Source organism: Peromyscus californicus, unplaced genomic scaffold (assembly GCF_007827085.1).
Source record: "Peromyscus californicus insignis strain IS unplaced genomic scaffold, ASM782708v3 Scaffold_12__1_contigs__length_115047231, whole genome shotgun sequence".
NCBI classification, from domain to species: Eukaryota; Metazoa; Chordata; class Mammalia; order Rodentia; family Cricetidae; genus Peromyscus; species Peromyscus californicus.
The window spans coordinates 82,098,383-82,115,660 of NW_026294413.1; the positions used below are offsets into that span (position 1 = coordinate 82,098,383).

General features: G+C 43.1%; 1 protein-coding gene across 1 annotated transcript in view; it reads left to right on the forward strand.

Annotated features, from left to right (window-relative positions):
* Lrmda (leucine rich melanocyte differentiation associated) overlaps positions 1 to 17,278 on the forward strand; it is a 1,029,801-nt gene that overhangs the window by 826,784 nt on the left and 185,739 nt on the right. Inside the window, exon 6 of the mRNA XM_052733588.1 lies at positions 12,359 to 12,449. Coding sequence (XP_052589548.1) covers positions 12,359 to 12,449 — 91 coding nt within the window. The remainder of the gene's footprint in view (positions 1 to 12,358; positions 12,450 to 17,278) is intronic.

Sequence of the window (17,278 nt, forward strand, 5' to 3'; positions counted from 1 at the left end):
TGACGGCTTAAAAAGTTCCGTTGTGTGTGCACTCCATGCTGTCTTTCCCTCTCCCTTTGTTGCTGGACAGCTAGGCTGCTTCCATAGCCTAGCTACTGTGAAGAGCGCCACAGCAAGCGTCGATGTGTATCTGTCTAATAAGTTTTAGAGAGTCACATTTATTTATGTCTATGGCTGTGTATGCTCATGCATGTGTCTGTACACGTACTGTGGTGTACATGTGGAGGTCAGAAGACAACTTCCAGCATGTGGGTCCCTGTGGACATTAAACTCAGTTTGTCAAGCTTGGCAGCTGGCGTCTTTACCCACTGAGGTGACTCGCCAACACCCACTGTGATAAGTTTTTTTTGATATCGATGTATCTCACTGTATAGTTAGGACTGGCTTTGAACTTTTAACCACGCCCCTTCCATCAATTTACCAAAGTTGGGTTTGCAGGCAAGAGCTACTACACCCAGTTATTCATTTAAACGGAACCTTTAAGATTCTCTCCTCTAATATAAAGATTGGATTAAAAATATAAGGTGAGGGCTGGAAAGATGGCTCCGTGGAGGAGAGCACTCGCTGCTCCGGGAAAGGCTCCTCCTTCATTTCCGGAACCTCCCTCTGGAGCTTACAACCACTGACAATTCCAGCTTTGAGAGATCAAAGTTCTCTTTTTCCCTCCTTGGACACACATGGCATACATTCACACACACACACACACACACACACACACACACACACACACACAAATAGGAAAAATAAATAAATCTTTAAAAAATAGACTAAAAAGCCATTTAGGCTGTCCTTACCTTGTTTAGGGTTCTGTTTCCTATGGATAGCTTTCTTTTATTGTAAGGAATCTGCATTTGAAAGGTTTGAAAGCATCTCATTTAAAAAGCTTCCTAGAGGCTCAAGAGAGATGGCTTAGTGGTTCAGAGCACTTACTGCCCTTGCAGAGGGTCTGGGTTCAGTTCCCAGCACCCACATGGCTGCTCACACTACATGTAACTCCAATTCCAGGGGCTTTGATGCCCTCTTCTGACCTCTATAGGCTCCTACTCATACATGGTTCACATAAACTCATGAAGACATGCACACATACACAAATAAATAAGTACACAAATCAATATTCAAAAATAAATTGGTTAAAAGTTTCCTAGCTGAAATAACTTTAAGTTAAACCTCTAAAAAATGAAGTCTGAACTATAAATATGTTTAAATCTCAGAAAACTGGCAATGAAAAGTTTTTTCTCCTCCAATGCCACGTTCATATCTTCCTAATTTACTACCACAGTTACATTTTCCAAAAGAGCTTTGAATACAGCACACAGTTATTTCATGCAAGGTTCAGCGGGCTGCCTCATTAAGCTTGCAGAGAATCAGGCCCCTTGTGATCCCCAGAAACATTCTTGCATTGATCCACCAATAGAACGGCTCTTTCGAACTGTCTCAAGTTTATCAGGAGATATAAAAATCTGAGCAGAATATGTAGGGCAAGATGACCTGGTCCCCAAATGTCAGAGCCAGCTATGGCCTGTCCTCAGGACTGTTCTGCCACCTGTTGGCTTTGCTTATGCATAGCAGGGCACTGATGTCACTCACAGAGGCCCGGAGCCCTCTGTGACCTCTGCCCCTGAGAGAAAAGGAGAGGCCTTTGAGGGTTCCAACTGCCTGACTTCCGCCATCACTCACTGCCTTGGCCACATGGTCCTTCTGTAATGCTGAAAATATATGGCCAAGCACATTAAGGGCAGTACAAGTCCTTCCCTTCTTCTGGATTATTTCAGTTTCCTGTCATAAGGAAACCCAAGAAGACGTGTCCTCAGCGGATTGCATGTGACAGCGTCTGCTTCTATCTCAGGAATCTGAGGCATGATGGATAAACTGTCAGCTTTGAAGGATGATGTTTTCTCCATATTTCCATTATGAACCGGGCTGTCATCTCCTAATAAATTTCGTGCATTGGTATCAATTTATTTTTACAAGCAGAAGGTCTGATGTATTTGGGAAGGGCTCTGACAGCAGATCTGGCCCAGCCTGCCGGAGCTGGCTTCACCTCATTTTGGAAAACTACTTTGGTTCCAAGGACAGAACTTGACCCTCAGCCCTTGAGAAGAAGGGGGAAAAATAAAAATAAAAACCTCTGTGAGAGGAAGAGAGACACATGAGGCAAGTTCCTTCTTCTAAGCCAAAATAAATCAAGCCTGTAGGACTACCATGACATAATATTATTTCTACGACAGCCCTACAGAGCCAGATGGGAAATGCCATTGCTGGTGACTGGCTGGAGATGGCTAAAACCTCGCGGTTAGGCAGTGCATCTGTAGACTAAGTTTGGTTGACAGGTTGCGGGGGTGGGGGGGAGTGGGTCTCACTGATTTTACTCTCAGAAGGACTCCAGTTATATTTTGCTGTTCAGTAAGTGAGACGTAAAGTAGATTCATGGAGTGTTTCCGCAAGACCCTGTGACTGATGTGAAGGGTGAGAACAAGCTGTGTGTGTTTCTCTCTTAGAAATCGTTGAGTCTAGTTGTACGGGCACAAAGTCAGAGAAACAAACAAACAAACAAAAAGGTGGTATTTCACAAGTGGTAATGGAGATCAGCGCCTCTTCCTTTGACACTGACCTTCCTTGGGAAGAGTATACACGGCATTTCACTAGTCCAGGCAGTGGCCGTTGGAGCCAAACTGCCTGGATTTGAGCCTCAGCTCTGGCACTTATGGTAACTCAAGAACCTAAGTGAGGTCTTGGTTAAATTTCCTAATTTGGCTGGTTTTCAGCTTCCTCATCTATAAAACCAAATTGGTAGTTATAACGGTAGAGTCCTGCTGGAGACTGAATTAATACTTGGAAAGTAAACCAAACTGGGAGTTATAACTGTAGAGTCCTGCTGGAGACTGAATGAATTAATACTTGGAAAGTGCTGAACACAGTTCCAGGCACAAAGTACCCAGAAATATTTACTGTATCTTGGCTTCTTCCTCCTGCTCCTGCTTATAACTATTTTATCATTGTATTTTACTGTCAAGAAAACTATGACCTAAAGAATTTAAGTAAAAAGCCTAAAATTACACAGCCAAATGGACCCTAGCTCTAAATCTTGCAACATTGAGCAGAGACAATGTAGAAGACCATATGCAAGCTTTGGTGAATACTTGAAGCTTAATTAGTTGTATTATTATTGTTGTTGTTGTTTTCTTTCCAACATGCTTTCTATGTTACTGGATAAAAGTTGTGTATAATGGTATAGGAGTGAATGCTTAGCAACAAGGCCTCTGTGTAAAACGTATGAGTATCTCAGACGTATACATACATACATGCATTACCTTGTAATTTACCTAACAGATAGATATAACACAGCTGGTAGGAGTTAAGTAGCTAATATTCTACTGTCATTTTTGTACAGCTACTTGATTCTCTCAGCTGCTCTGAATGAGTTGGGCCCAGCTCTGGTATCTGCTGCCTCTATCTGTGGTTGTAATTGATAACAAGAGTGCCCCTGACAGGCACGCAGCTTGCTGTTCAGTCCTTTATCTTAATGAGCACATCGCAGCGTTACCCGTTCATCAGTGCCAGCCGCTACTTTACCAAGTTGGAAATGGCTTTTGGGAATCAGATGGCTATTTCTTCAGATTTTTTTGGGATTATTCATAACTAATGGATATAGATACAGCACCCTATTGTGTTTAACCTGTGTCGTTAATATCGCCTCCATTGCTTTCTTAAATTTAGGAAAGCAGCAGGCCAGTACATCAAACCCTAATCTGTATCATTTGCAGATTTCCCCTTCCAGGTCTGCCATGCTGACCCACACTGAGACTCCAAAGTGATGCCACTGGAGAACTGGGAAGAGAGAGACTATCAGATAGCTACCACAGACCCAGATAAGTTCAGGAGCATAAATAAGAGTAAAATGTTGTGATAGAATTAGGAAGTGATGCATTTTTCCGTGTTATCTTAGCTGTTAAGATAAAGTATTCAATTGTAGGTAAATGAAAATTTAAGTTTAAATGTCTGTTTCACAGTGGCCCCAAAACATTTGTGAAAACTTGCCATTGCCTTGTATGAGTTGGCAAAGGCTGAGTCCAGCAAACCACTCCGTATTATCCTCCAAGGACAGACAGATCTGAAGTATTCCTATGCCTTCATAGTGCTGTTAATCATTTTATTGCTAGATAAGATGGCAGTTTTATTTATCTATCTCTATATAAAACTTTTGCGTTTTGCATAGATTGAACTGTAGCTCACTACAAATATAGTACTTGCTTTCCTATACATACCAAGTAAATCCAGGGGGATGTCTTTTCAGGCACCTTGGAATATCAGGTTCACTGTAGAGTGCTGTCGTCCGGCCCTGGAAATCAGAATGTGTTGCTCAAACTTCCAAACTCTTCACGTGCCAACTGGGTGCTATTTGGTAAATAGTCCGCCCCATCTTTAATCTCAGCTGTGTTATCTGTAAAATGGTTGTAAGAGGCGCACTGCGTCCTGGGCTATAGAGAGATAGATGAAAGAATGTCTATAAAATGCCTGGCACATAACTACTCTCAAGAACTATGATATGCATACCACATGAAGGTTCCATTCTGACTGTGCTCCAGCTTCTGTGTATTACACAAATGAGATCTGCAACAAGAATTAACAAGCTGCAGTACCGACCACTACTCCATCATACTTCGTTGGATAGGTTATGGTTGGTTTTAAGTAGGATGTTCTCCTTTTATTAAAATCACCCATCCTATTAATGAATTCCTCTTTATTGATAATCCTTTCTCAGTGCTCTGAGGAGTTGCCTTTGTAGGTGCTATAAGACATTCACTGTTAATTTAGGACCTGGCTTCTAAGACTGTAAGCTCCAGAGTTCTACACATGAGACTGTAGCAAAAGGGCCAGTGGCCAGTGATGGAGGTGGAGCGGCACATTAGCCAGGAAGGTGGGGCTCATACTCTCTGAAGGTTCCCTCCAATAAAGGATGTAGGTACGGGGGAACAGTTTAGTTTGGGGTCAGTCCAACTTATTCTCTCTTCCTAGGATTGACTTGCGAGCCACATTGCCTTGGATGGGTTCCATATTTTATTTGTCTCAGTTTTCAAAATTTTCAAAGGAGGTTAATAACAGGATACAACGTGCACATCAGAAAGCCAAAGAGTTCAAAAACTCTTAGTATGTGCTGAAGAAATGCCAGCTCCAATGTCACACTTTGTCCTTCTGCTTTCCAGTCTGTCTTCTTTGTCTCTGACTCCTGATGTGCTTCTTCTGTTAAGATGCTTGGCTTACAAGCGTGGGGATGTGAGTTTGATCCCCCAGAATACACATTTAAACAAACCTGAACACAATGTCTCATACTTGAAACTCTAGCACTGGGGACTGGAGTAGTAGACCCCTCAGGCTTCCTGGCCAGCCAGATCAGCCTCCAAGGTGAGTTCCAAGCCAGTGAACAGTAGTCCTCTCTCTTCAAAAACCTCCGGATGGTATCCGAAGAACACCAGAGGTTGTTTTTCTGGCTTCTACATGTAGTGTGCATTTCTGTCTCCTTTGTAATTACAATATTTTTGTTGTTCATCATAAGAAAATTTGCTATTTTTTTGTTATCTAATATTTAGATTTTTTTTCATTTTTTTATTCATTTGAATAAGCAGCTGCTAAACATGTTTTGGAAGATGGAGAAGTTCTTTATAAAGTTCTCATTCTATGAGTTGATTAAGAAGCAGCTCACAAAACCCCAGAGCCTCCATCCGTTCTTCCCTTTCAGGATCTGTTCTCCACCCCCCTCCCTCCCTTCCCATAAATATTTGTGAACTGCTGTTCCCAGCCAGATGCCCTCTGGGGTTACGGGCAGAACTAAAGCCCCTGTAGATCAGATAGAATCAACTGGAATGCTTCAGGCAGTTAGCTTCAAAGGGCTTTCATTCTCTAGAGAGGCCTTTGACACAATCGCCCTCCTACCTCTTCTTTGCCCACTTCTGACCTGGGCTGCTCTCCTCACCCACTCTCAGCTAAGTGTCTAGATTCTGCCTGATTCTTCCCTCCCTCTTGGTTTTTCAGTCATGAGTTAAAATCTAATCCCTACCTAATGGTTTTTTCCACTCCTTTTCTTGACTTCTGCTGTTGGTATGACCTAACTGTTCCTCATCTCAAAGTAGTCAATGATCCCCATCCCATACTTCCATCACTGACGTTGAAAGTCTTGCTTCGAGCTAGATGGCATGGTGGTGTCCCTTGTAAACAAGGCTGGAAGCTTCAGCCTTCAGGATGGCTCTTCACTTCTGTGACATGTTCCTTTGATCTTTATCTTCCTATTCTCACCTGTGTAGGCTAAACTACAATGACAATATATAGCAGTGATTCTCAACTTTCTAATGCTGTGACCCTTTAATACCCTTCCTCACGCTGTGGTAACCCCCAACCATAAAATTACTTGTTGCTCCATCATAACTGTAATTTTGCTACTGTTATGGATCATAATGTAAATATTTGATATTCAGGATATCTGATATGCGACCCCCCCCGGGGGTCATGACCCACAGATTGAGAACTGCTAAACTATAGCCTTATCTTTGACTTTAAAGTGTCATATTTAGTCAACCATCATGCCTTGGCTTTCTTTTGTTTTCCTAGGAGTAAGTTGAGTACAAGGACTAAGAACATACAGTTCATTTCAGAAAGTTAGTATCGGTACTTTGGAAAGCTCGCCCGTAGCATGAATAAGAAACACATACAGACATGATTATAGTTGCCATGTGCAGCTGTCAAACTACAGTATTTATGAGAGTCCTGGTAGGAGCTGATGACTCTTCATGACGCGTATTAATCATGGTGTAATTTTTCGATATGCCAGGAATATAACTGCGTTCCTCATCTTGTTTTTCTTGATATCCTCAGCATAGGCCTGGCCTCCAGTAGATGATTGCTAAATATTTGATAACTAAATGATCAGTGCTTTTTTTCTTTGGAGAAGAAAACTAAATGTTTTTAGAGGAGTCAGCTTTCTGCTGTGGTTTCAGGGAATGAATTGTGATGAGAAGTGAAGATTACTTCTACTTGAAAGAGGCTGACAAATTTCCCAGCCCCGGGATCACTTTATGTGGCTTATGATTTAGGGGTGAGTGAGCCTACCAAAGAACTCCACTTGAGCTGAGTGATGGGGGATGAGTTGTGGAGCTGTGGTCTTCCATGGTATTTTGTGAAAAATAGTCAGAGATTTGTGGCTATTAAACAACTTTGTAGCTGCCCCCTCCTTGTTCTGGAGCCTGCAGAATCTCTGCTCCTGTACTCGGCATCGCATTCCCTGTGTGTACCATGATGATCATGAGTGCCTGCCCTGAGCTGCAGCTGTCACAGTGCTCATTGGGAAGGGTCCTGAATGTCACATAGTCACCCAAGCACTTTCGTTTCCTGTGGTCACTGTTAGAGATCCTCACTCTATAAGTCTCTCCTAGAATGTTCTGGACTTTCACTGAACCTTTTCCAACAGAGTTCTCAGAGCTCCAGCCTCCCTCCCATACACACGGATGACACAACCGGCCGCTCAGTGGTGTGGTTACGGGGGAGGTTTTTCTTGTAGATATGAGAGAGAGAACAGCCAGGGGCCTCTGGAAGCGTCCAGAGCAGAGGTAGAAAAGTAGTAGGCTGAATATGGCCAGCGAACTGGACCAGGCTGGGTGAGAAGCAGAAGCAGAACAGAGAGAGAAGGGGAGAAAGAGTGGCGGAGGGGGAGGAGATGAAGACAGACAAGACAACAAGAGAGTGAATGGCTGAAATAGCGGAGTTATAAGGAGAATGAGTAGCTGAGGGGAGGGAAGCCCATGAGCTGGAAAAGTTGAGGGTAGGAGAGGAGGTGAGAAGCGCTAGGATGCTAACATAGATTCTGAAATGTATCACCGGTACTTGCCATACTGAGGGAGCTGGTGTAGGCTTTGGTATGCTAAGAAACCACAGGTTGCCATTTGTCCTTTCTGCCAGTGATTAGGGAAATGGGCCCTTTTAGGAGAGGGGAACCTGCCTGGCAGGGCCCTGAGGAAGGCTGGCCTTTGTTTGACTGCCCAAATTTGGGAAAATGGAGCTTCCTCTGGACCTGACACCTCTTGCTTGATGGAAATTGCCTTTAGTAATGTGTTAGTGCCCTGTTAGCTATTACTGCTGTGATTTTTAAAATGTTGTTAGCGGCTCTCCGATTGTGAATGGGTGAACGAACACTCAAGGGACCCTCCCTATGCATGGGCAGATCTTCAGCGGGTCTCCTGCAAGGCTGGGACAAACACCTCAAGTCTTGGAATGTGGAACACATCTTTGCCATTACCCGATTTTTTTGTTCATTCTATGGGTCATATTTGGTAGCTTTATGAGAAGTACAAATGAGATTTGTCACAATGACAACCCGAGATGACATTAGTCTACATTATACAAGAGCTAGGATATCACTTGGGGTTGATCTCAATAGAAGATTGCATGGACTAGACATGGGAGTCTTTGTATTGTTAGTTTTCATGTTTAATTTTTAAAAATTTCAAAAGTATGGAAAGGTTTAAACATTAAGGGTACAGATAGCCACCATTTAAAAGCTGTCATTTTTAATATGTTGATGTCTCTGTGTCAAACCTATTCTTTGATCAATAGAAATAACCAGCACACATACTGAGTTAGCTCCAGTCTAATTACTGTGCCCCTTGGCAAAGGTAAGGACTTTCATGACTTTCATATGTATCTGCTATAATTTTGAGATTTCTGTACATTAGGAAATCAAATGGGCACTTATGGATATAGGTAAAAAACCATGCAACATTTATCATTTGGCCACTTGCACTTTCATTCCATAGAAATTTTTAGGCTTATCTGAATTAAGATATTTTAAACCAGGCTTATTGCTCTTAAACACTAAGTGTTAGCCTTTCATATAAATATATACTATTTCATTGACTCTTTCCTCATTGACAGTTATTTCAACTTTTTCTGTTAGAAATAATGCACCGATGAAAGTCTTCTCATGTTTCTATTTGCAGACGTGTGGGTGAAATTTTCTCTAGCTTATGAATCTTATATTTTTATTTGTGTGTGTGTACAAGTGGGCAAATGTCACATCTGGAGGTAATAGGACAACCCCAGGTGTCGTCCTCAGGAATGCCATCCATCTCTCCCAGTCACTTGAACTAGCAACACGTTCCCCTTGGCAGGGCTGAGAGATCAGCCTTCACGTCCTTCTCTGTGCTCTAGCATGAGGAAATGAAGTCCAGTGATACCATGGCTGGCGGAATCACATTCTGTTTTAGCTCTCATGGCCTGTTAGCAAATCTGATGAAATTCTCTCTCGATTATTGACTGTGTGGGTCTCCTCTTCTCTGAACCCCCTGGCATTTCCTTTGCCCATTGTCTTCTAGTATGTATTTTTGTTGACTGGAGGACATTCTTCATGAATCTTGAATACTGATATTTTATTGTAGACATGGCAAATATCCTCTAACAGGAGATAAAAGTAAAATGTGAAGCTACAAATCTCTGCCATCGGCACTTAGGAAAACTGGCAAGGAATCAAAGGTTGGAGGATCTTTACGGTCCTGGAGATTCAGGCTTGTCCAGATTTCCTTGTTCTTACCGTAGGCATTTCTTCTTAATACACATAAGAGAAAACATGCACGTGTTGCCTACTTATGCCTCTGGTTAGCTCATTCTCAAGTTGCCATGTGTGTGTTGCCTCAAGTCCAAGGTGAGTTCTCTATCCTTTGGCAGATAGTGTGTGTGCAAAGGGAAGGGATTGTCTTGTGTGTTCCTTTCACATGCTAACCTGGCTTTTATGAGTTGTGTCTCTGGGGATAAGATGTGGAGAACACGTGTGTGGATCACACTGAAAAGGCCCAGGGGTTTTTATTTTGATAAAAGCCAAGCTGAAGAACAGGTAGTTGGAATCTTGATTTGTTGAGTCTCCCGAAACACTGAGCTGTATAAATCCCACCAAAAAAGCCTCGTAATTAAGTGCTGGGCATTGAATGACAGCTACAAAATGCTTGTCCTCGCTACAGTTGAAAACAAGACTAAGTCTCTTTCCTCTCAGCTACAGAACTCTGATGTCTTGTACAGTCAGAGGTATTTGCTGAAAGGTAGTGGGTCTTCCGGTTTGTTGTTTTGGGAACAGCTGCTCATCACATCATCAACAACAGCCAAAATCCAAGTTTAAAAATTCCATACCGCAGCGCTCCTATGGGGTTGGGAGTCCATGTTTCATTTATTTATTTTTAAGGATGAGGTGCCGCAGAAACACTGGTGCAAAGAAAGTCTGGGGTACCTTTGGAGGAAGTGTGCTAGACGGTCCCCATCCTATCCCTTTATCTGTCCTTCAGCAAGCACAGAAAGGCCTCCATGTTTAGAACACTGTTACTGTGTTTCAAGTATCATGTCGGTCCCAGTAGACCTCAGAGGCCAAAGGAAGAGACCACTGGCAGATGCAGGGTTTGGCTTTTAATTAAATTTCTGTCTCGTCCACATACTTGCAGCATGCTAAGTGTTCAGGGGTGGGGTGTAGCAAGCCTTTTAAGAACACTTCCCTCTGTGGCCACACTTTTCTCTGTCTGGCTCCAATACACTTGGACCAAGCTTTAAATGCCCTGTGTGTTCATTATGTTTGCCTTTCAGCTGGAGGGGACAAGTGTTTCCTCAAATCTGCTCCCGCTAAGGGACAGAGCTTCTAATTTTGCTCTGTTCAGACCTCTCCCTGTAAGTCTGTCCTGAAAGCTGCTTAATCAAACACCTCAAATGTCAGAAATGAAGTTTAAAGGGTTTTCGTGGCAAGCAGGTCTAATCTGCCCTTAGTTCGGATTCCCGTAGCACAGGTAATCTCTTTGCAGAGAAGGCCCGCTTCTAGCAGGGTAAACATACCCCGTAGAATGGATTTCTTCTTCTGGAAAGAAAAATGAGGCATTAATGAAATTTACTTTTTTCATGGGGCTTTTGGAAAGGTTGAAAGCTTCGGATTTCACTTCTAGCAGATGTTCTCTTTCGGATATTAAAAAAAAAAGGTGCATTTAATTTAGAAATCTCAGTTAAGTATAATGGTGATGCTTTCTTTATGTCAAAGTAACCAGGCTCTTCAGGGGACAGATTGGTCATTGGTACCATTGCATGTGAACTCCAAAGCTGTCATAATTTCTTTCTGCTTAGCTCACAAGGACATAGAGTTCAGGAAAGGGTTAATACCACAGGCTACAAGCTACCTCTACACAGTTCCCCACAGGGTAACTAGCCACAGTTATTTGTTACCATCAAAAAGCTGCTGATGTACAGTTAGAAACAAAATAAAACAAAACAGAATGCTGTCCTATATGTCATCTTCTTTTGGGAATCTGATTTTTCCCCTCCTAAATCAATGAGAACATTGGGCTTCCTTACCAAGCATAGGTGAAGGGTTACTTACAGGAGCCAGGGAAAGCCCCGCCCCCTCCAAACAGCTGCATCGGTGCCCAGTTCCCCTCTGTCATAGAGGTAGCCCCCATGGAGGCTGTATCATGGAGTCCGACTTTCCATTAACCTTCCAGCCGATGATGCCTCATTGCTAACCCTCACACATACTGATCATCCCTAGTCTAAAACATCTAAAATCCCACAAGCTGCACACCCAAACCTTTTGAACACTAACCTGATGCCACAAGTAGAAGCTTCTCCTGGCCCCATAGAAGAAAATGCAGGCACACTAAGTCTATCATATGGCATGCTTGTAGGCTCTGTGTGTGAGATGTTCAGGGAAAAAAATAATACCGTGTTCAGATTTGGGGCTCATCTTCAGTGCACCTCATTATGTATTCACACATATCCCAAACAGTGAAGTATGAAATAGTCTATATTGAAATATTGAAGTTATATTCCCAATTCAAACTCCAGAGGGATTTCTCCAGGGTTGAGATTATGCTTAGCCCACAGCCCAGATACCGAGTCATATAGATTTTACTTTCTTCTGCCTCTGTGCCACTAGGTCCACCTAAGCCAGTCCTGATTCCCTCATCTATGCTGCCTCATCCACAGTGATGGCCCTAGGAGTCTGCTTACAGCTGGCATTCACTGCCCCAATTTCTGGGAGCATGCCTGGGGCAGGATTAGTCTACAGCACGTCCTGCCTTCAGGCCCCTTCTTTCTCCTCCTCTCCTCTCAGCTCTGCATAACAACAATGACGACTGCAACATCATCAACAAATCCTCTATCTCGAAGCACCCCCAAAATGCTGTACCCGCCTATGCCCATACTAACTAGAATTCTATCTCAACAGGTAGAGGAAGGCCCAAGTGGATCCCATTCTCCAAACTCACATCCCAGTGAAATATGTTTAGTAATCGAGGGCCGGTGGGTGGTGTCTGGTGTTTCTCCATGGTGACATTTTGCTTTTTTCTTGCAGACTTCCAGTGGGGATGATGCTGCCTCTCCCGAGGACCACCTCCAGTACACACCCTTGCCTTCTGCATCCAGAGAGCTCACCAGTCACCGAGGTAGGAACGCGGCCTTCTGTTGCTGTCAGTGAATGTAACCCGGATACTAGGCTGTGCAGAACTCTGGAGCTCTGTGGTCCTTACTGTGCCTGTCCTGTGACAAGGAGCCCAGTGATTTTTTTTTAAGCTTTTGATGGGAAATCTGTACTGTCAAACCTAAAGATTTTGACCCAGATAAGCAGGGGAGACATATAAACCCGTGGTATAATTTTGTGACCTCCCGCTTTAAACAGAAAGATTATAGTATTTAACAATTACTTACAAGACCATTCCATACAGTAATAGTAATGGAGAGACACTGGGAAACCCAGTAGTATTTGTTAAAATAGCAATGTGTGGAAATGTAAGAGTTGAAATGTGTAATTTCAAAGAGAGTGAACTCTATATTACCTCTCAAAGGAACTTCGGTTTGCCTGGCAACTTCCGAAAGAACCTTGATTTCTTCCAGCTTCTCTGGTCCTGAAAACATAATTTGGTTTGCGTGATTCTTCTAGTATTGAAATCCTTTTGCATCTCTGACATGTTCATTCAAAAGCAAGCAGAATCCTGACGTAGAATATCATTTGAAAAAGTCTTGTCCCTTAACCAGATTCTGGGCCCAAGGAATATATCACTGGCTGAGCTGGAACTGCTGAGGGCAAGAAGAGGCCATGGGGTCTGATGTGTTTACTGGTATATCCTCCTGTGATCAGATCTCTGTTTCTTAACTGCAAATTGTCTTTCAAGGTTAAATAAGGGCAAGCTTAGAAGAGGGACACTGCGCGCTTTAAACACAGCTTCCTCCAGTGTAAAAATCCCACAGGGGTCACTGAACAGGTACCGGCTCTCTTGGTCATCTTCATGACACAGTATGGGTAGAATAAAAGGCTATGGAAGAGCTTCAAAAGTGGTGGCAGCTTATGGGCTGTATGACTGGGACATTAATAGTCTGCCGGAAGTGATTAAGAGAGTCACGTCAAGCTTCAGGAATCTGTGACTTGTGCTTGTATGGATTGGCTGGTATATGGGTATTAGTGGAACTCTCTCTCCTATATGTGACTTTTGACCTCATTATAGTTCAGCTGTGATTTTCTTCATCAAGTGTCAGCTTTGGGAAAGTCAGTTTTGCTCAGTTGGGTGGACTAGGTGCCAGGATATGGCTGTCCCAGGGGAATGAAGTCTCTCCGGTGGATGCTCTCCTGAAGGTCTGGAACACTTCTCTTGGGATTCTTGGGTGGGAATGCCCAAGAAAAAACAATATTAGGAGAAAGAGTAACGGAGTTAACACTACTACAAGGAATAATGCAGACACTCTAAAATCGGCTTCAGATTTTCACCAGTATATTCTTTTTTGACACTGTGATAAGGATAATTGCACTCTATAGGCTGTTGAGTAATTTTGAATGGAGTCTGAAGTCTCCAAGACCCCTAGTCCACTTACAAATACTGTATCTACCAATGACATTTAGATTTCACAGTAAGAGGGTCTCATGAGATGACTGGTATTCCTCAAGAATGAGTCACATGTCATCTGTTAATTTAGTAGTAAAATGTAAACCTTGGGGGGGATAAAGGAAGGTATGTGTATGTGTGTGTGAATGTGCACCCGTGTGTGTGTGTGTTTGTGTCTGTGTGTGTGTATTTGTATGTGTGTATATGTGTGTGTGTTGTGATGTTGGAGAGCCAACCCAGGTGTCCTATGTACAAGCAAATATTCTGTTCATGAGCTACATCTCCAGTCCAAGTTTTAGGAGTAGTTTTAATAACATTTGATATGTGCAAAAATTACTAAGATAGGCTATACACCAATACTCCTGGATGACATCACAGCCTAAAAAATTGGGTAAAGTAGAAAATGCTAAAGGGATCTAACAAGCGATACCCCAGTTTTACTGAGGAATAGACCCATATATTTAATGTCCTTGTTGCCTGGTCCTCTGAACTCCTGGTCTCATAAGTTGCATGTTGAAAATAGGGTCTGTGTCATGTAACAGTGTTCTTTGGGTGCATAATCACAAGGAGACAGAGAGATCCAAAGCAGCTCCTGAAGGCTGGCTGTGGTTTTAGTGTCTAGCTCAGGAGATGGTGGTGCAACCACTATGCTTCCTCTTGGCCTGAATTACATACAACCACATGGAGAAAGCCATTGGTGTGTTGGTACCCAAATGAAACGACTTAATGCCATGCTGATTTTACATTTAAGGCTACCATTCTAAGTGTTCATTATTATAAGTTAGAAAGCATTCGAATGCTAGTTATTAATTCTTTAGTGGAAATGGCTTGTGAGCACCTATGCTGAGGGCCTCCTTGCACAGTCTGAAGGCAAGCTAGGTCACTCCTGCCAGAATCCTTCCAAATGTCTGATCTACAGTGTCCGAACCGGAACTTGAAAACAGTTTTGATCCACCCAGTTCCCAATCTATTTCTCTTCCGCATCAACAACTACAACAACCGGCAGAGAGGCGTTTATGTTCATGTGCAAATTGCTGCCTTCCTGTGCCTATTCTATTTCCACGTGTCCTTTCCTGTAACTTCCAATGTCGAATTTGATGGGCCCAGGATCCATGTCTCAGGATTGGTAGCAAAACGTGAAGAAAAACTGAGCCGAGGTGGATGATCAGGAGATGGGGGACTGGACTGTTCTGTTTGTCACTTCTATAGATACCATCTATCATAGGAGTAGGCATGTGCAGAACTTTCCACGTCCTGCTTGAAACTTCCTGCTTTGAGCTGCATTGCGTTTTCTCTCTTTTGAGAGCCCCTAGTATACTTCTTTCCAGCTCCTAATGTGATTGTTTATCTTCTACTTTCTGTGAGAGCCGTCCTGTATGTGTGTGTGTGTATGTCTTAAACTCCCGAATAAAAGCCCTGTGACAGGCAAGGCTAGCTCTCCTCCCTCCTTTCTATTAAAGAATCCTCAGTTCTTTAGTTATCGGATTAAATACTACATCTCCAGGGTATGGACGGGGCTTCTCTGATTCTACTGTCTACATTTCTGTTTGGTAAGTTTTCTATAGATACCCGCTTTTGTGGGGAGTAGAGAATGCTGTTCCTACTTTCTTGCGTCTGTACCTACAACGCCTGGCATGGGGCCGTAATGCTCACCATATATTTGTCTGGGTTTGGGTCATTATCCTGCAAAGGATATTGTGTTCAAAGCTGGATCACTAACCTGTGACCCTTTTAGGCATTGTGGAGCCTCTAAGTGGTGGGGCTTATTGGGAGGAAATCACATCATGGCGGGCGTGCCTGCGAGGGGGGCGGATATTGAAGCCACGGTTCTTCTCCTCTTCTCTTTTGCTTTTTGCTACCGGGTGAGGGCCCTCTTCATGAGTACCTGCTAGGGCATGATACGATGGCTTGTGCTTCGTATCAGGCTCAGAAACAATGGGCCAGCCAAACGTGGACTGAGGTCCCCCAAACTGTAAGCCAAATTAATTGTGTCAGGTACCTGTTACCGTAATAGAAAGTTGACTCCCCTCAGTAAAAACTGAGTCATGAAACCTAGGGGAAGAGTCAGTGTCTTCAATAGTTCTGTGAGGTGACAAGGGTGAGCACAGTCAGTGGAAAGGCTGGCCTTGTTCACCTCCACCCTCACCCATGCTGCCTTCAGAAGCTCAAAGGAACAAGGATGGGAGACATACATCTGCTGACTCATGGCCAGAGTCCATTTAACCACCTTCCAAGTGGATGATTATTTTAATAATATTATTTTATTATCATATTAAATAATACAATATTATTTAATATTGTGTTTGCCAAACATTGATGTTTTGGTAGTAGGGAGGGGGATGGGGTGAACTGAAGGAACTAACACAATTATTTTCTTGGAACAGATGCTCTCAAAGCAGAGGCTTCATTCTCAGACTGATTCAGGTTCTGGAATATGTAGGAGTGTAGGATGCTCACCTCATATTTCTCTCAGAGCACTGCCCTAGACTTCAGTGTACTGTTGGAGTATGGGGGATAAACGTTGAGCTATGTATCCTTATCTCTGCTGTTACCTACCGGAAACCTAGGTGTAGTGTCCTCACTGAGTACCACGTTATGAAGATTATTGACATATTTGTTAGATAAAGATTTCTTTAAATAAGTTATGTGGACAGGACACCCTCCAGCATGACAGTCACTGCCAATCTATGTGGTAGCTATCAGAAGTACAATCCACATGAATATAGAGTAGACTGTTGTGTCTTGTGGGGAACCATTTCTATTTAAATCAAAGACCATGTTGTTCTCAATCTGCTCTTACAACATGTGGGAGTAAGTGGACATTACCATCCCCATTAAACAAGGGTATGCCAAGAACTATTAGAGGCTGGTCAGAGTCACTGAGCAGTAAAGACACAAGATGATTCCAAGGTTTTCCCTGATGACATCCAAAGCTCTGTGCCTTGATTCCAAGGTTACCCCTGACCTTCCTCATCCTCATTGGATGTATGACCCAAGGGTCAACTGTGACATTGTGTCAAAAGAAATGGAGGAATATGTACAGAGAGAGGTATTGTCTGGAAATATCCAATGCTAAGTGTACCCAAATCACCATGAGGTACCAGCAGGGAGGCTGGAGGCTCTAGAGGGTTGTAGTAAAGTTACATAGGACCTCAGGCGCACCTTGGAACCCTCTGCTGGAGTTTTCAGACTGAAGTACCTGTGCAGGTAAATGACTGTAAATGACTCTGGTAACTCACTTGCAAGCACCCTCACACATTATGACTGTGTGCATTGACTGCCCTTCCTCATTTTGAGATTTCCAAATCCTACAACAATGTCTCTTCGTGGATGACCCCTAACCCAGACTGATCCACCAGAGGGGATTCTGGGAAGTGTAATTTCCAGTGAGTTGCAAA